The sequence below is a fragment of the Sturnus vulgaris genome, chromosome 5 (assembly GCF_052056855.1).
Source record: "Sturnus vulgaris isolate bStuVul1 chromosome 5, bStuVul1.hap1, whole genome shotgun sequence".
Taxonomy (NCBI): Eukaryota; Metazoa; Chordata; class Aves; order Passeriformes; family Sturnidae; genus Sturnus; species Sturnus vulgaris.
The window spans coordinates 28,541,701-28,566,906 of NC_142247.1; the positions used below are offsets into that span (position 1 = coordinate 28,541,701).

General features: G+C 39.1%; 1 protein-coding gene across 5 annotated transcripts in view; it reads left to right on the forward strand.

Annotated features, from left to right (window-relative positions):
• Positions 1 to 25,206, forward strand: part of TCF20 (transcription factor 20) — a 131,430-nt gene that overhangs the window by 100,623 nt on the left and 5,601 nt on the right. For 4 of the 5 annotated variants that reach the window (XM_088165230.1, XM_088165234.1, XM_088165231.1 and 1 more), the window contains 3 exons: positions 14,964 to 15,057; positions 21,761 to 21,810; positions 24,791 to 24,918. In XM_088165230.1, the coding sequence (XP_088021356.1) occupies positions 14,964 to 15,057; positions 21,761 to 21,810; positions 24,791 to 24,874 (228 nt within the window). In that variant the 3' untranslated portion in view covers positions 24,875 to 24,918. The remainder of the gene's footprint in view (positions 1 to 14,963; positions 15,058 to 21,760; positions 21,811 to 24,790; positions 24,919 to 25,206) is intronic. The other variant, XM_088165229.1, reaches the window with a different exon arrangement.

Sequence of the window (25,206 nt, forward strand, 5' to 3'; positions counted from 1 at the left end):
TCTGAGGATGCAGGGAAACTTTCTTCTGTGTTTTCTGCTCCCTCCACAAATAAGTTTATTCTGCTCCATGCCTCTGTATTTAAAATGGTGTATATTCGATTGCAATTGAGCGAAAATGCAGACTTAAAAGTATTTTTCCTGATTTTTTTTGGAAAAAATGATTTATTTTTTCATCTTTCATCTGTCTTATGCAGTTTGAAAAGAGGTCAATTTCTGAAGGTAAGAATTCATGACTTTCTTTTATATAATATTTAATGGATTGTTAGAACTGTGTTCTACCTTTTGTAAGACCATTTTAAATAAAAAAGTCTACCATTTTTTCCATTTTATTTTTAAAATAAGTATTATATTTTTTGATCACTGAATAAGCAAGAATAATGCTTCAACTATACTAATGTTCTACCATTCATAATAAAGGAAAGCTCTCCAAGCATGGCAATGCAAACCAAGTTCATAAAAAGTTATCTACACATAAGGCTTTATGCAGTAGCCAGATTGGGATAGGAATTCTGCAGGCAAAACTGGGACACTTACTGGTGGTGATATGAAATTACTTTAAAATCATGAATTCACGGAATGGTTTGGGTTGGAAGAGACCTGACAGGAACACCTTCCATTAGACCAGGTTGCTCAAAGCCACATCTAGCCTGGCCTTGAAGACTTCCAGGGATGTGGGGCATCCACAGCTTCTCTGTACAGCATTTCCCAGTGCTTCACCCTCACAGTAAAGAATTTTCTCCTAATACCTAATTTAAATCTTTTCTCTTAGTTTAAAACCGTTCCCCATCGTTCTGTCGCTATCTGCCCGTGTTGAAAGTTGCTCTCCATTATTTCTATAAGCCCCTTTAGGCACTGGGTCTATCAGGTGTCCCTAAAGCCTTCTCTCCAGGCTGAACCCCAGCTCTCTGTGTCTTCATAGCAGAGTTGCTCGTGCCCTCTCATCATCTTTGTAGATTTGTAGAAAGCAGGTTTTAAACTTCTTTTCAGAAGTAGATTTTCATTTGTCCATTATAAACCTAGTTATATAACCTCAATATATTTTTTTAATTAGAGAAATATGTTCTGAAAGAGGTTAGATTAATTTCCCTAGATTTAGAAAGATGAATAAAAATAAAACTGAAGTATGATGAGTATTCATGTAATAATTTTAGAAACTACAGCAAAATTATAACTAGATTTTTGCCTTAAAGAATGTTACTCTGCAGAGACAAGAACTGGAGAAAAGAAGTTTTCTGTGCAGCACATTGTGCCTGAGGTTATGGAAGGAACCAGAAAAGAAGTTTGGGTTCCCTGAATCTTAAACCCATCCTTCTTAGCTAATTTATACTATGCTGCTTTTACCTGTTGTGTTCTGGCTAGTTTGTCAACAGAGGAAATATTTTTCAAACAATTTCATACACTTAGCTGGACTCTGTGTATAGGATAGTCTTCATGGATGGAGCACTTTGGCAAAAAGTTATTAATGAGCCTTCATTGTTATGGATTGGATCCCAGCCAACTGCTTAGTGATTAAAGTTTAATTGCATGATGATTAGTTTTCATTAGTAAGCAATTAGCATTTAACAGCAGTCTTGTATTGCTAAAGCTATGGGCGAGTGTAAGTGGCTAGAGCCATGTTGAGGGGGAAGGTCTGTAGCTGGAGATGTGGGCACAGAGCTCTTTAGATATGGGAATAAGAGCTCTGAGGTTAGTTGACCTCCTCAGCTTCTTCCTACTGCAGCATTAAGCCAGGAGGATGGATGGGAGTCAGAAGTGGAGCAAATGTCCAGAAGAGCACAGCCTGCACATTGGGCACAGAGATTGGCTGTGGATTAGCCCGTGTGTAGGGAGTTAACTAAAATAATCATCATCTTGAAAAGGCCTTTTGAAGTCCTGAGTTGCTCTCACAGTAGCATTGGTTTTCATAGCCTTGTCTCTCTCCTTGCCACAACTAAAACTCCTTTTTCAGAATTCCTCTCTGAATTGGTGAAATTCCCTTTTTTACTTTGATAGCAGCCCTTGATTGCTTTATGCCACTGTGGGATAAATTAGGAGACAGATGAGTGCAGGGCAAGGGCTGGGGGAAGTGAAATGGATGAGGGCAGAGCGAGGTAGCAGTGTAGCAAAAGGTCAAGGCTTCTTTGCTGGTAGAGGTACAAAGAGTGAAGAGTGCCCCATGTAAACCATTTCTGCTTCACTGAGGACTCTGTTGTGAAGATGAAATATGGTGGTAATTTCATCTAGGCTAAATTAGGGTTTTTAGAAGCCATTCTTCTTATCCACACCTCCCCTTCTGCCAGCAGTAATGCTCTGTGACTGAACCGAGTTAGATAGCTGATCTAGCCAGCTAATGCCTCCCTCACTACATTCCCATTTTAATCAAGCTAATTTTTTGGCTGGACTAGCTTTCTTGACTTTCAGTGTCAGTACTGATACAGAGAAATGCTAGGCATAGGAGAAGGCTGCAGGCTGTGCAAGAACAAAATCGGGTCTTAAAATAATTTGGAAGTGGGGGGGCCTGGTCAAGATCGTGACTTCAGATGGAAAGTTCTTCCAAAATGATATTACTGATTATGCAAAGTAGTAAATTAAAAAAAAAAAAAAGAACGGTTTAAAGTTTGTCTCAGGTGGTTCTCAAATGTATATATTTATTACTGATGTCAAGTACATCCATCTCATTGTCTAGACATAGGAAAAGATAGAGGGTTTTCTTTATTACGATGATCCCATGATGCAGAAACACTAGGGACTGGATGTTCCCTCCCATCCCCTGGCCTAATTTGCCAGCTGGAGTAGCCTAAAACAGACATTTTCTTCCAGTTAAAAGGTCTCAAGTAGCTACAGTTTTTTCTGAGCAATTCTGACAGTGCTCAGTGTGTGACTTTAATGGTGTAGTTCTATTTAAGTTGTCTTCAGACTTGCCATAGGAGGAGAAATACCAGTGTAGGACCTGGTCCGAAATAATGAAATTCTGGCCCAAGGCACAAGACAGTGCTGGGTGGCAAAACCTTCCCAAAGCTCTGGGTGTTGCAGCTGCACTGTTTGTCACCACCTGAGCTGCTGCTGGTAAAAATAGATTGAATATGCCTTCCTGAGGTCTGGCTGCACAACTGATTGTAGTGTAATAACAGTCAGGTCTTATCTCAGCCAGCTGATTCTTGTCTGGGTCATAAGCTTTCCTTCTGTTTGAGAAAATATTAAAAGTTGATGTTAAAAACTGGTGGTGCAGTCTTCATTTATTAGTGATTTTCCCCCTCATTTCTATCTTCTTGCATATTTTCTTTTGATTTGTACTTAGAACTAGGAGACTTAACTCAGCTGTGTTTCTTTTTCTCATGGTTACTCATTTCACAACATGGTTTTGTTACTTTGCACTAGACTGCTGTTAATTGCAGCTTTTCATGTGCTTCCAAATCCTTTATTCTTACTGAGAACTTACACTTGCTAAGTTTCAGAAAGTTACTGATGATTAAAGGCGACTGACCAGCTTCATAAAAGACTTACTGCTAGGGGAGGGGAAGGAGGAGGGAGGGCATCCTGGCATGAATCTCTGAAATGGGAACTTTCACTGAAGGATACTGCTGCTCAGTGTGAAGCTTAAAAGGAAAATAAAAAAGGTGGGTGGGGATGGGAGGGAAAAGCAAGTTCACGTACTTGAGGTCAGCTATGAGAGCTGTGAACTTTTCTGACTTCTTGCCTGTGCTGTCAGAAATTGCCTTCATGGCCTTTGACAAGTCATCTAATTATTCTGTAAAGCAGAATTTAAGACCACTTATTTTGTGACCATTAAGACAAATTTGTAGGGTGCTTTGAAAGTACAGTATGTGTTTAAGTTGTCAGATGTTCTCAGTTAAATTAGAAGATTAGGGAGCTGATACAAGGCTTCATGGTTTAGTTGCATAGATGTAATGGCAGGAAGATCAATTTAAAGTTTGTTCATGTATCATTTAGAATCCAAAAATATAATAAAATGTTTAGTAATGTGTTCATTTGCTGTTATCTTTCTATTTTCTTGCAAAAAGTTAAAATGCTGAAAATTCTAACAGCAGTGTACTCCTCCCATATGTAAATTTATTGATATATTTAATTGTTAAGATTTTTCTTGGGGAGTAACTCTCCAAGTTAAATTTAATCACTAAAATTTCAGAGTTAACACAGTTCATAACTGATGCTTTCCAGGAAACCAACATTATTATGTTTTTTAATGTTAAGTTTAGCAAATTGTTTAGAAAATTCCAATGCTCACGTTATAGGTACATAAAACTCTTTCATAAGGTTTTTATGCAGTCTTAAGTCCTATACTTAAATGGAATTATTCTTCTTTTGAAGTGTTGCAGTTTATCATTGGGAGGTATAAGGATTCTTTAGTGATGCCACATGATACCACTCTTCTAAGCAGAAACTTTCAGAGGCAGTTCCTGGGGAGCAGGAGTTACAAATAGTTACCAATAAATTCAGTTTCGTGAACAAATAGCTACAAGGGTAATGCCGAAAGAATTGTCTATTCTGAATCTGTCTTAACAAAGAAGACTCTAATGTTGACGTAATCTTCTGCTCTTGGGCTAGAGCCTTCAGAAGATGAAGGAATAAGTAAGAAGAGGGTGTGTTTATGTAAAATAAAAGAAGAACAAAACAAAAATGCCTGTATCCTTTGATTTCTACCTCAGGTGAAAAAAAAGATCGAAATTTCTCTTTGATCTTGTCCAGTGATTTATTTCTAGCAATCTATGGCTCATCCCAGCCCTTTTTTCGTAGCATAGATTGATCTAGATTTATCAAACTGAAGGTGTGGCTTGCAAATGAATAATACTATCACCTTTACCATGGTTTAGCAGTGTTCTGGGCCCTGAAGATCTTCATTAGTCCTTTCCCTTCAGATCTCAGGAGAACCCCATCTAATCCTTGCATGGAGAAAGTTCTCCTCAGGAGAAGCACCTTATGTCTGTCCTCTAAAGAAACTACTGGCACTACCTCAGCTGCTGTGTAATATCCAGTTGGAATGGCATCCGGGCTTGGACTGCTGCTATTTATATTTTCTGCCTCTTCTAAACTGCTGCAAGCTCATACCGTGTTTTCCTGTGTCGTGTCTGTGACAAGCCTACAGACACTACGTGTTCTTTTATAAATTCAGTTTAGAATTCATGAACAGTACCTACTATTGCAATGGGCAGTTTAAGCAGCACATGTATTATTATGGTTTGTAGGGTTTTTTTTTCATGATGATTACTGAATAATAACGTATTCCTCTCTAAACTCATTCAAGATTTTGGCCAGTGAATATTACTTTATACAGAGCACCTTCTGTGTATCTGAGGACATATCATCAATATGTGCTAATTGTCTACTTTCCCTCAACTGTGATTGATTTATTGCTGTGGTTCATAAAATTGTAATTTTTTTTTTAATACTGATATGTTACTTGACAGCTTATCACTCAAGAGACATCTACTAACTTGCAGACATTTCTCTTTTTGCAAGCATTGTACCTTTTTTTCTTCTCTTGAGTTCATCTGCTGCTGCTTTTCCTCAGTGGTAGCAACAGCCACCAGTGACCACAGGAATACTGGTGTGCACTTCATTACTCCTTATTGGAGCTCTGCTGCCAACCACTGTTTCTGTGGCTTTCTGGGGGAGCTATCTTCTTGTTTCTTTAATGGTATTGAGTGGTAGTTTTCTTTGCTACCGTTTTAGTACAGACAAGTTATTTATTTTCCAGTAAGATAAACATTGTACTTTTTTTCACCTATCCTTGTAGTGAAATCTATTTTGACTGTGCAGGAGTGGTTCTTCAGACCTCAATTTAAGAAATGGTATTCTTAGTAAAGTGCAATTTGGATGGAATACTGTCACTAACATTTGTTGCTCTAAACAGTCATTTTTACATTGCTGCTTCTTTCACATTCGTCTGCCTACCTCCTATTTTCTTACGCTTCAAACATAAGATACTCATAATTGTTTTATCTGCCTTTATCCTGCTGCTTTTTCTTCTTTCAGTTTCAAGAACCTTAAGATTTACTTCCAATCAGTACACCCTGGCTAATTTAATAATTTCCTAAATTAAGTGCTTCACTTTCAAAACCCTGCACATTTACCCTTGTTTTTCTTCATGCATTTCTTCAAAGCCTTTCTTGTCTGGGATTTGTGCTGAATAATTGGATATGCTTAGCCTGCTGCTGAGATGGACTCTGCCCAACGCTGCTGGCTCAGTCTCACCATTCCTATTTCATCCCTTTGCATCCACCAACGCTTTGTTCTCTTTTACCGAAGTGTCTTGCACAGTGGGGCTCTGTTTATGATGAAGGCTTGCACGGATTGTTACAAGTAATGACAAATGGTGTATTTCTGTCCAGTGTTACAAGTCTTGAGTCATTGACAGTGGTGGGTTTGTGCTGCACCCTTTTTCCTGTCAGGTTGCATAGATATGTAGTATCTTATCAAAATATTTTCCATTTACTGTTTCCTTTTATCAAAAGTATCTCCTTATTTTTAGACCTTTATAAAGATTTTGTTTCTGTTCTATCCACTGCTCTTTATAACATAGAGATTGTGTCTTTAATGAACCAGTCTCTTTTATTTTTTGTTTTGAGCTTTTTAGTAAATGCTCAGCATCATCTCTTTTTTTCTTTCATTAGAAAAAAGCTGGTTCTGTTGTGCTGTATGCCTCCTGAAAATCTTGAGTTTGTTGCATTTTCTTGTTTATATCTGTTTTTTTTCTTTCTTATATCACTCCAGGCATTGATACTCAAAGCTATTGCTTTTCTGGTAATTAATTTATCCAAAATCTCTTCGGTTATGATGGAGATGTTGCTTTCTTTTAAGGTAACTGCATGCTGTTGTTTTATACTGTACTTGGTAAGTCTTGCACGAAATAGAAATTCAGTATATATTTGGATATTTCATGTAATCAGTATCCAAGATGGCTGGGAAATAAATCTAGTACTGGTAGAAAATTCAACTGCAGTAAATGCTCTCTTGCTGACTGTGCTGTTCCCACAACTCTGTGTCCTTATCACATAATCACTGCTTGAAAATTTGAATTTTTTTCCTCTTTTAAGTCTACTTTTCTATCTTTCAAACCTTTTTGTAACTAAATTGCACTTATTGTTGTATCTTTAATTCCCCAAATGAATAGTCAAGATAACATAAACTGTATAATTTTATCTGCTAGACTTGCATGCTTCGGCAAATTCAAATCCCTATACTTACAAGTGGTTTTCTGAAATGTTTCATTCAGGGTGGCTCTTTGCATCAAAGGAAACAAGATTTACTAATTTCTTGGCTTCTTGAACTTGGTAGTCTATGTATTATTTTAATATTCTTTTAAAATATGAAATGGCTACATAGGTATATATTTAGCCTGTTTAATTGAAATTAAATGTGCTTTTGCAGCACCATTTATAATTATTTGTTTTGTTTATTTTGCTGAATCTGTTTTAGTTAACCACTGGTTGACTCTTGAAGGACCTAACCTCTGTTCTGGTTCAGTTACAACTGGGTCTTTGTTTCATTTGGGTTTTTTCTCCTTCAATTGTGTGGAAGAGGCAGGAAGGGTTCATCCCCCTTCAAGTCTTACTTGGCTCTTCAGCAGTCTCATGTATTCATGCACATTCAAGCCTTTGATCGCTCCACCAAGTGAACAAAACAGGCTTGTAAGGAGTAGAGAGCATGAATTTATCTCTTAGGTTGAATTTCAGTCTTTTATATAGTGTTGCAGTTTAGCTCAACCTTCCTGTTAGGGAGGTAAAACTGAAGAGTCTTAAAAACTTGTAACCAAACAGTATTTATCTGGTGCCTGTGTTCTTTCTGATAATCATGGAGGTTCTTTTGTTGCTCTTTGTGGAATTTCACAATCACATCTCTCTTGGTCTTCACAAGAACTGCCTTTCCAGACAGGTGCAAAAGTACCTCTTGTTGTGGTGTCCTGTCTCCAGCAATGGCCGTGTATTTACCGCTTCACTGTACGTATTCAGAGATTTGTAGTAAACTAGGTATGTGCAGAATGATAGTTGCATATTTCTCCCTCCTTTCAGCAACCGCAGCTTTAGAGTTGTAGCTTTGATATCCCTGTTTACCAGGCAGAGGCGTATATATCCTTGATGAACTTGTCTAATCTGTTTTTGAACTTGCTTATCTTTTTGCCAGTGCAGCATTCTTTGGCAATGACTTTTAGTTACTTGAGTGAAAAAAGCAGGTTTATGTTACATTTAAACCTGCTCTTCCTTCTTGGAAATGGCTAAGAGTCATTCCCTTACGTGCATCATATTGGATTTTGTAGGTTTCAATCCCCCTTCAGTTCCCTCTTTTCCAAAATACTTAGACTTCTCTATATACCAGTTTTTTACATTCCTAGTTATCTCTGTGGTCTGTCCATTTTTATTTCTGATCAGTTGTACTCCTTTCTTGAGAGAGTCATCAGAACCACACACAATATTATGATGTCAGGCTACTACAGGAGTAACAGCCAGACATCATGAACATTTGAGTTTCATTGTGGATTTCTTTCCTTAATAACTGCTTATGTTTGGGCTGTTCTTTTTTGTGGTTGCAGAGACTGCATCATGTTTCTGTCTAGGATGACTACTAATACCTTCCTATAGGTAGCAAAAGCTGCTTTAGAATCTGTCATCATGTATATGCATAGGTGAAAATATTTTCACTACATACATCACTCTGCACTTAACAACAGTAATTTTCATCTCCATTTCATCATACAGTTATCCATGGTTCTGAGATGGTTTTGCAGCTTTTAACTATCAGTATGAGGTCTGGCTACCCTGGATAATTTTGCAAATTTCACAAGTTTTCATATCTTATTGTCCACCCCCCTTTTTGTGAGTCTCTCTAAGTGCAATTGAATAGCTTAAGTGTCTGCATAGGACCTGAAAATTATTCCTGGCAAACCATTCTTTGTTAAAACGAAATATTTATTTCTGTTCTTGTTTCTTGCTATTTTTCCTTGTAGTTGAAGGTAATAAAATGCTCTGTTCTTAATTTTAAATGCTTCTGTTCTAGCGTGATCATTATTATATCATTCAATACATACTTTGTATGTATTGAATAGGTTTTTCCATTTTTAAGACCTTTTCCAGCTCTTGGATTTCTTGCGGGTTTTTTTCTATGCCATCCATTTTGAGCTGCAGCTTCTCTTTGTGTTTCAGCAGCACTGCAGTTCTAACTTTTTATTATGTTTCGTAATGCAGCTTTATTAGTGTAGCATCTTCCAGATCATTGATTTGTTTGCTGAAATCTCAGAATCTAAATTTGTCCTTAGTTTCTTGACTTGAAGACAACTGTCCAGTTTTATTTCTAGATTATTATCCTTTATTATTTTTTGATTTTTTTGCTACAGGAGTATTTCATCATTGGCAAGAGATGCTTTTTTTATAATGCAAGTTTAAAGATTTTTATCTTTTTAATTGTGGGTTGATTTTACTGATATTCTGTGCCTGGGTTTTTTTGATAACTTAAAATTGTTTGTTATGAAACGTAAACTAATAGTTCTGTGTCCTTCAGTACTGGTTGTTATCTCTAGCCCCAGTCACATAAACAATTTTTTTCATTAACCAGTATCTACACATTAGAGCAGAACTACTCTTTTCCTCTCCTGTTTCCTAAAAATGTCTTCCCACCTTGCTTTTTTCATCTTGGTCCCTTTTTGCAGAAGTCTTCCAAAATCACATTTCTTTCTTCTGTAGTAAGCAGAATATATTTGTATACACACACACTTTTTTATTTTTCTTTTTTTTGTAGCTTTTTGGAATAAGTTGTCTCTCTGTATCCCACTTTCCAGGAAAGAGAATGTGGCTGGTTGCTGTTTCTGTTGCCCTTTTGCCTGGATATTAAATCCGAGCCTCTGCTGAGCCTGCCAACTGTTTAATCAGAAATAGTCAGAAGGCCCTCCTTCCTAATATTGCAGCTGACTCTGAAGTCCTCATTAACTTACATCTGCATTTGTGCAGTGCAATTATATAGGAGCAATTGTTTCCTAAAAGCTTATAATTTAAACAGAGGAAGGAGAGAGTATGAAAAATGCATATAACATGTAAAGCAAAGACTTGAACCTGTATAATTAATGCCATGTGTATTTCACTTTCCTTGCTTTGCTTTGTTAGTAACTGCTTTCAGTTTTACTCTTTTTATGCATTCTTGACACTGGTATGTGAGAAGGGACAAAAGAAGGAGATGCCTAGAAAGCAAAGCAAAGGAACAAGAAAAACAGACCAAAGGAAAAAGTGGTCATTGGAAGAGAGGAAGTCAAGAGGTCTGAGTATAGGGTATATTACTGCTCATCAAGAAAAGATGCTTTGATTACAGACAGCAGAAAACCTGATTCTGTTGTGTCTGTTGTGAATGTCCTTGTGTAAACTGGTTTAGTAATGGTTCAGCAAGGAAGATAGCAGAGGAGTCATCTCAAAACACCTTTCATTAGTGTTAGAAGCAATTAATTTCTGCTTCTAAGCAGCTGTTCCTGCTCCTGCCCAGAATAATTTGGAAGGGCTGGTCGGCAGCTTCCATCTTCCCACCAGCAAAACCATGTCCACTGTATGATTCCATTACTAAGGAGTACTTTGTCTAGGGACAAAGATATTATCTCTGTCTTACTTGAGCAGCTTGGGGCTCTGGTTTTCACAAGGCTAAGAGCTTTGTGCTTGTTCAGGAAGGGGAAGGTTGCTAGCTCAGGACATCTTTATGTTACAGCAATTAGGTGGAGTTGGGTACAAAGCTGAGGAAAGAAAAGATATTCAAAAACATGCTCTTATTTATTATATTTAGCAGTGTGGTCTCAGAAGAGTGAAAGAATACAGATTGTAAGGGGGGAAAAAAGCCAAGCATAAAGCGAAAGAAATATAGCTGGTAGGTGCTGTAGTATTTTAAGTGAATCAGAGCAGTTCTGCTGCTGCTGTGGTAGCTGTCCTCCAACTTTTTACACTTCCAGGTTGGCTGTTACTTCATTTTGGTAGACACAGAATGATGAGCTGTAGCAAGGAAGAAATGGGCTGCTAATAGTGTGGAGAGGTAGAGACAATGTATCTGGCTTTAATACTATTGATAATTCAGTTCATGGGATGGAGTGTCTCTTCTAAATGTCACTTTTCAGTCTTCCCAGCCTATTCTAAGTAAGATAAATGTGCCTTGTGGCCAGAGATGAATTGTGGAGATTGATTCATAGATCCTGTCTTTGCTGTGTGGTCTCTTTTTTCCTTCTTTTTTTTTCCCTTTTTTTTTTCTTCTTTTTTTTTTTTTTTTCTTTCTTTTTAATTTAAGCCAAGAGTTGATTAGATGCCTGGCAATGATTACTGTCCATTGGCACCTCCCATTGGGAGCACACTCCAAGTACCAGCCTTCAGCTCTTTCAAGCAGGGGAGGTTAAGCAGGCTACTTACTGAGCAAAAGGAATTTCTCTTCCCAGGAGAGCTGGAGTGCTGTTCCCCTGGCTAAGAATGCCATAATTCCTTTACAAGTGACAAGCAGGCTGCTACCATCTGCTGGCAAATGGCTGCAGGATGGTGGAGTTTGGGTGAAAATTTGCTCGTGGACCAAGAGAACAATTAGTTGTCATTATGCTGAACTCACACATTTCCTTGTAAGAAGTTTTGTGATTTATTTTGGTGTTAGAATGTTTCCTGGTTGGAGTGTACGTATTTTTTGTTTTGAATCATAAATACATGAGATGAGGGTTCTAACAAAAGCCACTGATAGTACCAGCAGGAAAGGGGCATCTTTTTACCTTTTAAGGCAGCAATGTCTTGCAAAAGAGGACTGAGACCATCCAGAGAATTTTAAGCACTTTTTTTCTTTTCTTTTGTCTTCATGGGAGCACATGAGTGTATTTGGAAACCATGTGGTTCTACATGATGAAAGTCTCTTTCAAATATAAGGTAATAGACTTGTAAGTTGTTTTAGAACCACGCAGCTTTGTAGGGCATCTGCTTTGTTCAGTCACTCAGGTGTGTCAAGAAGGAAGAACTCCAAAAAAAGAGTAGTTATTGTGTATGTGGTTCCCTCAGCTTCTCCTGAAAGAAGCAGATGGTTGGAGGTCCCGGGAGGTAGAAGAAATGGGGCCATTAGACTGTCAGTGGCTTGTGAAAAGCAGAAGCATCTGCCAGAATGGAGACTTGTTCAGCAGCAGGGGAGCCAGCAGCAGCAGATGATCTCTGCCTTGAGCCGTCAGTGGCATAGTCGTCCACTGGGGAATTGCTGTTGTGGGCGTAGCACAGGTAACCTTGGTAAAATCTTGTTGGTCTGCCAGACTGAAAAAAAGGGCAATGAAGACTCAATGCACATGTGCTGGCATCTTAACTACCCACTTTTACTGTCTAATCACTCCTAAAATCACAAACGATTTTAAAGCATTCCTTACCAGAACAGCAACATGAACCATGCTAGATGCAGCAAAAAAAAAAAAAAAAAAAAAAAAAAAAAAAAAAAAAAAAAAAAAAAAAATTAAATTAACTTCTAGAAAAGTATCAAAAATTTTGCTAGGGGTCTTGTTTTCTATTATATCACGCAGCATACTCTTTTAAGACACACCTTTTTAATGTTAAGAAATATTTTATACAGCTGCAGTTCAATCTCTGCTGCTGTAGTTCTCATGCTCTTATTGACTGCTCTGCACAGGACACACTGTTCCAAGGGAGAATGACCTTCTGTTGCAATAGTGTGATGGTACGTAAAAGATGAGATAAAGTGGGGAGGGAAGAAGCCTCTGAGGAACAAGACTAGAAATTCATATCTGCATTCAAAAAGAATAGTCAGTTTGGGTTCTGTCCTGTTATAATAATTAATCCCAGTCAGCCACATCTAAAAGCAAGAATAAAGTACACAGGTACAGAGCTCTGTTTCAGAACTCCTCAAGCTGCACTTTGTGAGTACTTGGCATAGGTGAATCTGGGACTATTGCCAGTACATAATATCCTTCTAGAGTTGACTTCAGAGCCAGGAAAAGACATTTTCTGTGGATGAAGTTTGGTTTTACTCCCATGGGAGAGTGAATTACATTGCAGTTTGGCTAGTGGTCCGTATATTTTGGTGCGCATTTCAATATTGGTTTAGCCTTTTTTTTTTACTTTTTGGAAACTTGCATTCATGTTCTGACAGGCAATAATAAACTGCTTGTGTGTCTCTTTCTAGGCCTCAGGGACACTTCCCTTGCATCATAAATACTGCAGTAGTTTGTCGTGCTTAGACGATAGGCATGATTTAGTGGGAAGCATTGAAGATCAGGCTCGGGATGCTTTGGCAAACCCTTAAAAGAGAAGGTGTTACTCAAAACTGCAGTTGTAGATGTCAGGAGAACTGACGTCTCACAAGCTTTTTTGTTAGTTGCATCTGCTTTGATTTGAAGAGGGCCCCCTGGTTTATGGTTGGAGCTAGTTCTGCTTTCATCTTATTTCAGGCATTTAAATACAAACTATAGTCATCTCTGCATAGCACAGAATATAAAGAAGATAAATAACTGTCAGATATTCGTAGAGGGTTTGGAAATACTGTAATCAACCCCGTTTACTCTGCAGAGTGAGGAACTTTGCTGTGGCTGTTAATTTTGACCACGTCTGTTGTGCAGATCTGCACTGCAGCACGTGTGCTGATCAGGGATTGAAGCTGTGTGGTCCAGGGGATGTGGCCATGTTGGCAAAGGAGCGTCCCCATACGCTGGGAAAGCCGTGCTTGTGTCTGGTGCCAGATGTGCTGCTGGCTTGAGCACAGCTGCTTGTGTGCAGTACAGGTGGAGCTCGCTGGTAGCAGCAATAGAGCAGTGGAGTTTGACACCAGCTTTTCCAGTACCAGCAGTGATTTTACATCATGTCATCACCTCTGTGTGCAGGCAGGGACTAACGGCAACTTCTCACAGCCTGAATTCAAGATGAATTGTACCAATTATACGAGGCCTTATTATGGTGTTGGTTGTATTTAGCAGAATAAACAAAATTCCTGTGTTTTTAAAGTATGACTCAAAAATTATGGTAGTTCCTCTCTTCGTTTTCTGCCAGTACTTAGTTTACTTTTTAATTTTTAAATGCTAGCAGTCTGCTGTGATTTGGTGAGTTGTACCCGGGTATGGCTATATCTTTTTTTAAGAGAAAAATGTCAACCTGTCAGAAATCAGCTTTCACCAGAATCAGTTAACAGTTAATTAGTTAACAAAAATCACTTAGTGTATACATTCAAGAAATAAAATGGCTGTCTGAATGAGATGTGCTTTAGGATTACTTCATTAGTCATTTCTTAAGTCATTCAGGACGAAGTAAACAGGCGAGACGTTCTTTCTGCTTTCACAATTGTCTGATATGGTCAAATGCATCATTGACTAGTTGAGCTAATAGGATTTAACTAATGAAAATTGAACTTGGTCATCAGATGAGTTTGAGCTACTTTGACAATAATTGTATAAGCATCCTTGTTCAACTGCAAGTGCTTCTTTTGGACATGTGCCATTTCTGTGGTGATGAGGTGTTTTCCCATGAAGGCATCTTCTCCTGCTCCAAATAAAACCTTTTTGGTCACCTGTGAAAAAATATTCAACTTGGCCATGATCTTCAACTGCTAGTGATAATGTGAATGATGTAATCAAATTACTTTTATGGTGGTGTCTTCTAAATCATTATTTGTCATGCCAAATCTCCTTTTAAAGCTGCTGTAGATTCAAAAACACTGTTTTTCTTCCTATTTTAATAGTGATGTCATTGTCAGGTACTGAAACACAGGTCAGTAAAACAGATCTGAGAGGTATTTAAAATCCTTTCTGAATGGCTAAACATTTGTATCTCTTGCCTGGTTAGCACAGCTGAAAAGTTCATAATTAGAAAGAGCTTATATTGTTAACTGTTTGGAAGGCTTTTATTTGTATGGTGTAGAAAGATAGAATTTAACATGATTTGTCAAAAAAATTGTGTTGGAATGCGGTTGGTAAAATTTCCAGGAAAATACAAGTATTCAGAAAAATTACTGCAATCTTCATTACTGTCTTTTGGTTTCCCTTTCAGAAATGTTCCCATTGCCAGGAACCAGGAGCCACCTTAGGCTGCTACAACAAAGGCTGCTCCTTCCGATACCATTACCCATGTGCCATCGATGCAGGTAGGAACAAATGACAACTGTATTCCATAATTACTCAAATCATACGACACTAAATAATTCTGAGGTGCTTTACAAATTACTCCCTCTGTTTTTCTCCTACTGTGAAGATAAAGTAATAAAAATGGTGAGAAACGGCATGAGATAAACAGCATTCAGTAACATGTTGGGACAAGATGGAGCTTGTAATGAAAAGGAATCTGCCTGAAAGAGCAGAAAAAGCCTGGTTTGGGGGAGTGCAGCTACAGTGACTGAAATTCGGCTGCATTGTGAGAACTGATCACTCTTTTCCTTGCCAAAAATAGAAACCCTTTGTTAAAAGGATGTAAGTAAGCAGCAAGGGGTTTCTTCTTTCAGGGTTATACTCCTATGGGTGGTCCTAGTAGTGATTTCAAGTGTTTATGCTTGTAGAATCATCAGTACCATTTGCAGCACAACCTTCCTTCTCCCTCCCAAGAAGCAGTTCAGCCAGTCTCTTGAATAGGTCCAATTTTCATCATTAGACAAGCTAATTGTTTGTATGATACTACTTCCAGCTATGAGCCTGGACTTGTGAGTGTAGTGGGTTTTGTGCAATGATGACCGTTTTTCATGGAGATACTTTGTTCTTGGGTAAAAAAAAACCCCAACCTCAGAGTAAAAAAATACCCCACTTTTCCAGTCCTCTGTAACTCATTTCTCCTGTCGTACTGAACTTCGTCTGATAACAGTCAGGAAAGGATTCAAGATTACAACTCTAGACTGGAAAATAATTGCAGGCTTCCTGTTTGTTATTCCAATTCCACAGCAACTTGCTTCTTCACCACCCATTTTATGCTGTTTTCCAAGTGTTAGAGTATTTGAAGCAGGAATGCTCATTTCTGAATGACTGCATTGCACCTCTCACTGTGAAGTCCCACCCTATTGGAGATACACATTTTATTCTAATAGGAATGTTATTATTAAATTAATATTGCAGTGGAATATTCTAGTACCACTAGTAGAGAGAATCCTTGACTTCACAAGAAAGAAAGAAAGATTATTCAGGTTGCAAAAATCACATACTCAAAAAATACCAGAAATAAGGGTGTCCATGTAAGTGTAATTTTGGTCTTTTATGAATCTGTCTTACAGTAATCACCTAATTAAAGGCTGATACCTCTTCTCATAAGGCCCTGCCTCAGCCTGTAGGGTGGAAAGGTACTCAATCATGAACATATGTTGTCCTTGCTAGGTCTGTGTCATACTTACAGCAGATTATTTCTTCTTGGTTCTGAAAGTAAAACTGGGAAATTTCCGATGATGTTCATCTCTGTCATGCCTGAGAGTTTCACGAACATAAATAAACTTGGTTTTGTACGGTGTGTTTGAGACACACGACCACCTATCAGATTCACATTCATGTTGTGTTTAGTGTGTATTTGTTTCTGGCTTGTGACCTGCCCTTTTCAATACCATGAAAAAACAAAAATAAGTTATACTGAGTGTTCCAAATAATTTGAGGGCTTAATTTAAATTCATGTTTTACTAGATACAATATGTAGCGTTTTCTGGGCTCTACATTCAGAGATCAAAATTCATATACTGTCCTTTTTCTTCAGATATATTAATTCTACTCCACTTCAGCAAATACAGGAGCCTCCAAAATGAGAAATATACTGAACAATCATGACTGATTCCCAAAAGCAGTTCTGTGTCATGCATGGAAGAGGCAGCATCGTGTACAAAAACCAGTATATAATCATACTATTCAGTCCATTTTAAATGTAACGTATCTGCTATATAATATGTAGACCTGGGTTAGATTAAATTTGGCTTTTTTTTCACTTTTGTCTTGACTTTGCAACCTGTGAGATTTTTTTAGAGTAGCTTTTTGTGTTCAAGTTCCAAGGCTACGCTTACTTCATTTTCTTTTAATTTTGTTATGAGACATCATGTTGTCATGTGGCCATCTGTCGGAGTGCACAATTCCAAGCTAATTTCCCTCCTTTGAGTAATACGGCAGTAATAAATTGCAAGAGCTGCATGGAGATGGGATGCTTGGACTGTGAGTTTCACAAACATATTTAAAAAATAGCGGAGGAGTTGGTAAAACTGGTGAGTCTCTGGTTTCACTCCAGGGAGAGTATGGTTTAGTGAGAACAAAAGACTTCACTGGTGCTTTTTTTAATACATTTTCCTATCTTTTCTTCTTTTCGTCTATATGTCTGATATGTTCTCCTCTCTGGCTTCTCAGAGCAGCCACAGGCCTTTAATCTAGTTGGTCTCAGGCTCCTCTTTACAAATTTCTTACTCCAGTCTTTCTGTAAGACCCAATTCCTCCTAATTCTTTCTGACTTTTTCTTTGTCCAGTTTTCTAGCTCTCACTCTGGCTTCCTCCTCTCTGCTCTTACTTCACCTTCTCTTCTCCTTTCTTGTTTCTAGTTTTTTTATCCTCTCTGGACTTTGTTACTGCCATTCGGTTCTTCTAACTCAGCTCCTTGTCACACCTCATCCCACTAGTCCTGGTTTGTTCTCATATATTGTCCTTTATATTTTCTGTTTCACCTTTCTATGCCTTGTTCCAATCAGTTCTTTGTCTTAACCTCCTGCTGGCACTCATCCTTAATTCCCTGCTCCTGATTTTTAGTAGCACTGGTCTCCCTCCTGCTGGCCTCCATTCTTTCTGCATCTTGATTGCCTTTCTCAGTACTGTTTTCACTTCTGCCTGCTGGACTAGTGCTTCCCATTTTGTATTGTTGAAATGGTCACATTCTTCTTTTGCTTGAGTCTTAGAAATGTCCCCTGACAGCTTCACTGCTTTTAGGTCTGGTGCCTGAATCTGAGGGCAATGGTTCATTTACAGGAAAGGCCTGATCACCCCCCAAACAGAAGTATATTTGGTAGAATTTTTAAAAGGATCTAGCTACTGAAATCAGTAGCTAGAAATCTTCTGAGGATGTGCATGTGAAAATCCTCATATTGCCTTTCAAGGAATTCTGTTTGCTGGTTTTGTGGTAGCTGGCAAGAGCATGCCTTAGCTAAAATCCAGGTCCCACTGAAAATCAGGATATTGTAGAGCTTTTCAGAGAAAAAAATCCTGGGACGTTTAACCTGAGCAGAATAATTTCTTTCCAAGTAAGAGTTTTAAGGAAATAGTTGGGCTCTTTTCAGCTGAAGTTTTCAACCAAAACAAATAAAAGAGCCCCAGGTTGAAGTAGATTCTCAGCATTCAAAATTTCAGCCTGATGGTGTGACAGTAAAAGACCTTGTTTGTAGTTGGTTTGTAGTGGGTGTAATCAAGCTGTCTTAATCTATAGACACTCTTCCAATAAATCTGTGTAAAAGAAATAAGCAAGCTATATGGCATAAGACCTGATTTTCATTTATGCCCAAGCAGAAAATGTAGGCTTCCTTGAGAAACAAATCAGCATTATTTTCTCTTTGTTCAGCCTGCTGTCTGCCTGTAAACCCTTTTTATTGGTTTTGCAGTTCTACTGTCTTTCTGTATTGAAACTGTACAGGTGCTTCTCAGCTTCCTTGAGCTTAGTGGTAGTTCCATTTTGAAGTCAACCATCCTGCTTTGAAGGATGGTGCCACCTTGCTTTATTTAGGATCTGTCACAGATCTGTTCTGAATCCTCAGAAGTTTGTGTTAACATTTAGAAGGGCTTTCAGGCTTTTGGAATATGTATGACTGGTTTTGTATCTCAAAGAAATAAAGCCAAACAGAAAACGCTTGCTAGAGTGTTTTTTAGGTATGTTGAGTCATACACACTTGGTTTGTCTGAATTCCTGGAAGTGGCCGTGCCTTAGTTGTAGCTTCACTTAGAGGTGAAGTACCCGTGTTGTGTTCTGAAGCAGCTGCAGTGTGAGCTGAAGCATTTCTGCCTTTGTGTCCGTGTGGGTTAGAAGTTGGTCCCTGTCACTTACTGTGCCTGTGTTTTTGGGAAAAGGCTGGAGGCTGGAATATGTCCAACAGCTTTAGTTCCTTGCAGCACTGAAGGCAGCCCTGGGGTGGGACCTGGGCTCTGGCTTCTGTGCCAATGGTCAGTGTCCCATCCCACCCGGGTGAGGAGCCAGGCCTTGCCCCGCTGTTGGTAACTGAGTGCTGTGCAAGGCACGTGGGTTTGTAACTTGCCAGTTTGTACATATGGATGCTTTTATATAGCCTAATTCAGGCTGTCTTAATTTCCTTTCATAGAAAATAGTCTTTGGCAATATAAGGTGTAAGAGAGCTGAACATTTCTTGTCCATTTACATAAAAATCAAGATCAGTAGTGCCACTTAAGTAATTTTTGTATGGAAATGACTGTGGTGAACATTGTCTGTGTTTGGCTTTCATCTGTCCAAATTTATGAAGAGCCTCTGATGTCTCAAGATAACTTAGTCCTAGGGATGTCTCCATGGAAACAGAATCTTTGTTTTCTGAAATTTTATATCCTCTCCCTCTGCTTGTTTCTCCCCACCTGGAGTCAGATCCTGATGGTTGCAGCACGCTTGTCCCTACAACATATATCGCAGGCAGTTCCACTTACTGAAGATTTTTTACTTTAAATTAGGAAAAGATTAACAGCAAAATAAAATGAATTTTCAGAGAACAGAAATCCTGTGTCTTCACAAGTATCATTAAAGATGAGTAACAGGCAGAACACGGAGGGTGAGACAAAAGCATGAAGCTTACAGAAGAATAACTGCTTCTATTAAAAGTGGTTTAGGTTTTTCCTGACTACTTTATGGAGAAAAATCTGTGGAAACAAGGACAAGTCTCAGTTCTTTTCCCTTTCTGCCACAATGAGCTGATCATAGCTCTGTGTCTGCTGACTTCATGACAAATCGTAATCTGTTATATAAAATACTTGGAACTGCTAACCAAAATCCAGGCCAGCTTTGTAATGATGAACAATTTCTGCCTTACTGGTATTCAGCTGATTTTCTACAGTGTGCTGATGACATTTTTCATAGTAGTCCTTTAACAGAAACCAAAAAAAATGCTATTAATTGGATCTGCTATTAGTATTTGCAACAAAAATGCTGACCTTAGTAAGAAATCGAGCTCCGTACACAGATCAGGCATTAAGTACAAGGTTTCTGGCACTTCTTCCTGATGCTTGGATAATCTTCCTTTCTGATGTACTAGCTAAAGAACTGCATTCATTACCAATGGTGGGTTTCCAACAAAGAAGAAAACTCCATTCTGTTCTAACATACTGTGTATGTTTTTGATGATTGCTCTGTATATTTTTGATGATTGCTGTATTATGCAGTGATAATTCATGCTGTAGTCTAAATGTATGATTCCTGCCCTTATAATGAGAAGACATTTTATTTATTTCCTGCGATTTGGTAATGCTGCATTTGAAATTATCTGTGGCAGGATTAAGGGTTTTACTCCCCTTTGCTAAAATCTCTCAAGTAACTTAGCCTCTTGCATGCTGTTTCCCTTTGATTCAGGCCAGAGGCATTCATGTTAAAACATTAAGCATTCCGTAGCAGAGGGATGCTCTGCCAAAGCTTGGATATCTAGAAAGCTCTTCCCTCAAGCTTTAGTTCCAGTCTCCTGCTGTCTGCTAAACTCTTCCAGCAGATTGGAACAGCAGGTAGCACTGGTTATGCTACATACTTAAGAGCGTTTTAAATTAGCACATCTTAGTTACCATTGCACTTCTCTACTTGTGAGCTCTTGGGGTGTGTTGGAGCAGGCAGGTGGTCATAAGCACCTTGCTGAATTCTCCGGGGCAGCACTGGTCAGTCGTGCTCAGGTGGGGGTGGGTGCTGGGTCCTGCTCATGAGGTGACAGCCTTGGGTCAGCCTCTGATGCAAGAGGCGATTGGAACAGAGCGGTGCCAGGCGTTTGGGCGGGTTGAGAGGTGACCCTGCACCTCAGGGTGCCCAGGGGAGGCAGCTGAGTGCTCTGAGGGGAGTGCTGCTTTTTCCTGTGGCTGAAGTTTGGGAGCTGCCGACTTGCATCACTTAGAGGCATAGTCTGGGAGGGGGGAATGTGAGGAGAAGCAATCCGTACTCTGGCAGTGCTGCTAAATAAATGCTCTTCAAATGGCAGTATTGCTTAATTTGTTTCTAAATAAGCAGTTCCATATAGGTGCCTCACTTCATGTGATAGGTTCAAATAATTAACTAAACCATTTTTTAGATCACAGAAGCTTCACATACGTGATTTGTGGAAGCAGATCTCAGAGTAGCATGAGTGACCAGACTGCCAGACAGTGTCACAGTGTAAACTTATCACCAGGATTTGGGATTGCAAATAAACTGTGTACACCTATACCTACAGACACACACCCCTTCTCCCCCTGATGCTGGCAGGGCCTTGGGGTAAGGATGAAAGGCGGCATTTGTACTATGAAATGCAGGGATTGTCTGTTCAGATTGGATGAATGTGTCCATCTTCTTTGTGCTAAAGCAAGGAAGACTGGAATAGCTGAAGGAGGTTGGGATACAGGATTTGTAGACTTGCTTGTCTGCAAATTGTCATTCTTACGGTACACAGATCATTGGGAAAATCAGGGTTGCATGGTAATCCAAGCAACATTGTCACTTGGGGTGTTCAGTTATTTTGTTTGCTAAAACTTTGGGAATAGAAGAACCGAACCTGCTAAAAACAAAGTATTCCTATAAGAGATGTTTGAATGAAAAATATATACCCGTGAGGCAAGATTAACACATGTGATGTATTATTCAAGTTGGTTTTCATTTAAAAAATAATACATTACTGTCTTCTCCTCCTTTAGATTGTTTACTAAACGAAGAGAATTTCTCAGTGAGGTGCCCCAAGCACAAGGTAAGAATCCTCTCCTGGATTAGACCTGGGTTTTTTGCTGCCCTCTTCTGGTTTCTAAATTTGTATTAGTAACCTTACCACCTGGATAATGTCTATAGTCAGAGATGCTTTTAGTTCAGTTATTCTCTGATATTTGCTTGTGGTATATTCTGGGGGCAAACATCAACTCAAGAAGAATACCAAATTTAAGAAGATAAAATTTTTGTTCCATCTGCTCAGTGCTTCTTTAGATCCTTGATGACTTCAGAAAGCTCAGCTTCATTTCCTGCATTCTGTGATGGAATCAGTATGTTGCTTGCTATTCTTGTTTGATTGTTACATTGAACTGTTGGGTTTTCTCCTTGGATTTACTGAGGATGCAAGAAAGAACAAAAAATACTTCATGAGAAAGTTCTCCTGGTTTTTGGAAACATCTTGTTCTAGTTTACCAGTAGTAACTGGACTGAGTCCAACAACTCAGCCTTCAGTGGATCTGTGAGGTTATTCTGTACATCTTTGGTTTGTCAGAAGACCCCTATGCTGCTTTTGCCCAGGGTCTGGGCATCCTTAATAATTGTCCCCAGAGCCTGCAAACACAATGGTGCAAAGAGCTGTCTGTATGGAAAGAGGACACAAGGTAGACAGTACACTCTTGTAACCATAAGTAATGGGATACAGTGCTGGGGAATAACTTTCCCCGGGTTTAAGGGAGGATACATCCCTGGGAGGTTGTGGATCCCAATCTTCCAGTTTCAAATGGTCAGAAAGTATCCAGAAAAACAGCTCTTCTTGTTGCCAGTTGAATACAACAAGAATTGGGCAAGAGTTTGGATGAAAAGGAAATGATAATAGGGAAGAATTGTGTTGCTTTCTAGCAGGGATTAGTCTCCATCTAGTTCTTGTCTGCAGATCCCTGCCTAGAATTAGACTGACATCTGGTGGCCTTTTGTTTTCACAGATTATTCTTAATCTGTCTTTTGTAAACACACAGGAATTAGCCTCATGTTCCTTTCTGGATGTTCTATCGCAAAGCAATGTATTTATACACATGTATTTAAAATGGGCTGGAAGATTCAGTGCATATTCAGGCTCTTATCCAGAATTGGCCTACTTTTCGTTATATAAAAGAAAATAAATTATTCTGCACAACTGTGGAATAACGTTGACAGTGTACAGCAATCTTTAATGAATGCATTAATGCTACAAGAACCTGCAGATCTTGCCAAACAAAACCAGGAAGGATGAGCTCCCCTTATTGTGTAATGTAACTGCTTAAGTGCCACCCTCTTCTCAGTTTTGGATCCTTGACTAAAGATAATTGGAGCATGTCCTGGTTTTGGGTGGGATAGTTATTTTCTTCTTGGTACTTAGTTGCCAGCTGGGGTTAAACCATGACAAAGGGTTGTGTATTAGAAGGCTGTTTTATTTTTGCTGCCTGTTGCCTGAAATATTCCAGGGAAATACAATGTTACATAGATGGTTTGGGTCACTTCTGTTCTATGTGAGCACTTTGCAGTGATGGTGCTCAAACCATGAAAAGAAAGAACTGGTATATTCAGGCAAAGAATCCAGCTTTCCAGAGAAAATTCTGAGAAGGCACATGGATTTCTAAAGTAATCTTGCAGGATGGGAGGGGGACAACTACCAATTAAGTTCATAATGGTCCTTCATGAGGCAATAAAATTTTGAATTCTATTCAGAACTATCCCACTGCAGATTACTTTCTTCATTGTGTCAAAACCAGAAATTCAACACCAGCAGCCTTTCTTTGACACTGAAGTTTGTTGACTTTTGCTTAGTAAAGACACAAATAATTTATTTGAAGCCAAGTAGAGTCTTCTTTGCTTTCTTTATCTGCCCTCACTGCATGTTTCACTAATCATTACTGGTTTGTTCCCAATCCTTCTGCAGGGCAGGATATAAATTCGCTCTGCTCCTTCCATTGTAATGGCTGGAAAGGGGAATTCCAGTCAGTGACAATGCAGGAACAGAAAGGCTTAAAACCATTGCTCTAGAATGATTGGAGAACAAATTGCATCAATTTTTTTTGCATGATATGAGTATGAGCAATTGAGAGGAAGAAAGACTTTCAATTAGTCTGTTGAAAGTGATGCTTTTAGGTAATACCAGCTTAGCACTATTAGCGAATTAGTAACTGTCTCATAGCTCACTCTGCTGTTCTGTAGCTAATGGGTGGAAGAGCTAACTTTATAAATCTCCAGCATTAAGTCCCCCAGTCCAGGGCCTCTTACCCTTTGGCAGTCCGTGCCTCACACCGGTAAATTCGCTTCATCACAGTAAGCGCTCCTGGAGAGCAAAGGTGCTTCTTGCCTCATTAACTGTGCTTGACACTTAAGGCATAAGCAAGCTAAGTCCAGAGGGACTGGTCCTGCCTTTCCATGTGCTCCCCAGTGAGCTTTTCCATTTCCTTCTGTCAGGATTGATGCTTCAACCATCCATGTCCTGAATGTGCTACTTATGCAAAATATCAGCTTTTATCACAGGGAAAATGCTGTCTGAAAACTATCATTTTTTTGAAGTGTTCCTCTCACAGATCCAACCAGCTTCTGTCTGCATCACAGCAAGTGAGGTTGCAACAGACCTGATGAGAGGATGCTGAGCTGTGGAGAGGCTATAAAGGGGATGGGATACCCTTTTGGTGGCTCAGCCATCTTAGATTGTCTGAAGCCATCTGTTTGGGCAATTTTAAAGTGATGATTCTAAGCTTGTTCTAGCTTTTTGTGTTAAATTCTGTGTTTCTTAAAATTAACCAGCCTTTCACATCTCAGATTCTACTTTTGTGGAATTACCTGCTTTTGTCTTGGGGAAAACTCTGTCTGAAAAGTCTATTTCTGGCTCCAATACTGACTTCTCTTTCTTTCTCTCTCTCTCTCTCTCTCTCTCTCTCTCTCACTTTCTGTATGTTCCCTTTCCCTACCCCTGTCTTCCGTTTCTCCCTCATTTTCTTTTTCCTTCTCTGTTTGGCTTGCTGGTTCGTCAGCCCCTCCTTCCTTGCTCTCTTCCCTCCTTGCAGAACAAGATGGTGAAAGGCAGCCTCAGCACAGAGCAGTCGGAGCGGGGGTGAGGGGGGAAGTGTACTCCTGGGAATGGATATAAAAGCAAGCACAGGTGAGTGGGGGAGAGCTTCCAGTTCCGCCTGCTGCCTTACATCCAGTGCCTTCCCCATTTCTGTGAGAAATCAAGATGTTTTTGTGTATATTCAGAAAATCTGTAATATTTTTTTTTCTCTGCTACCATCCTGTTCAGTTTTTTGTATTTCTGCAGCAGTTCTTTCTGTTAAACAGTGAAAGGCAAAGTATGTTAGCTGTTACAACTGCCTGATTTTTCTCTCAGCTAAACCAGTGGCAGAAATCTCCTTTTGTATCACGTCCTTAAGGATCTGAAGGGTTTTTTCTG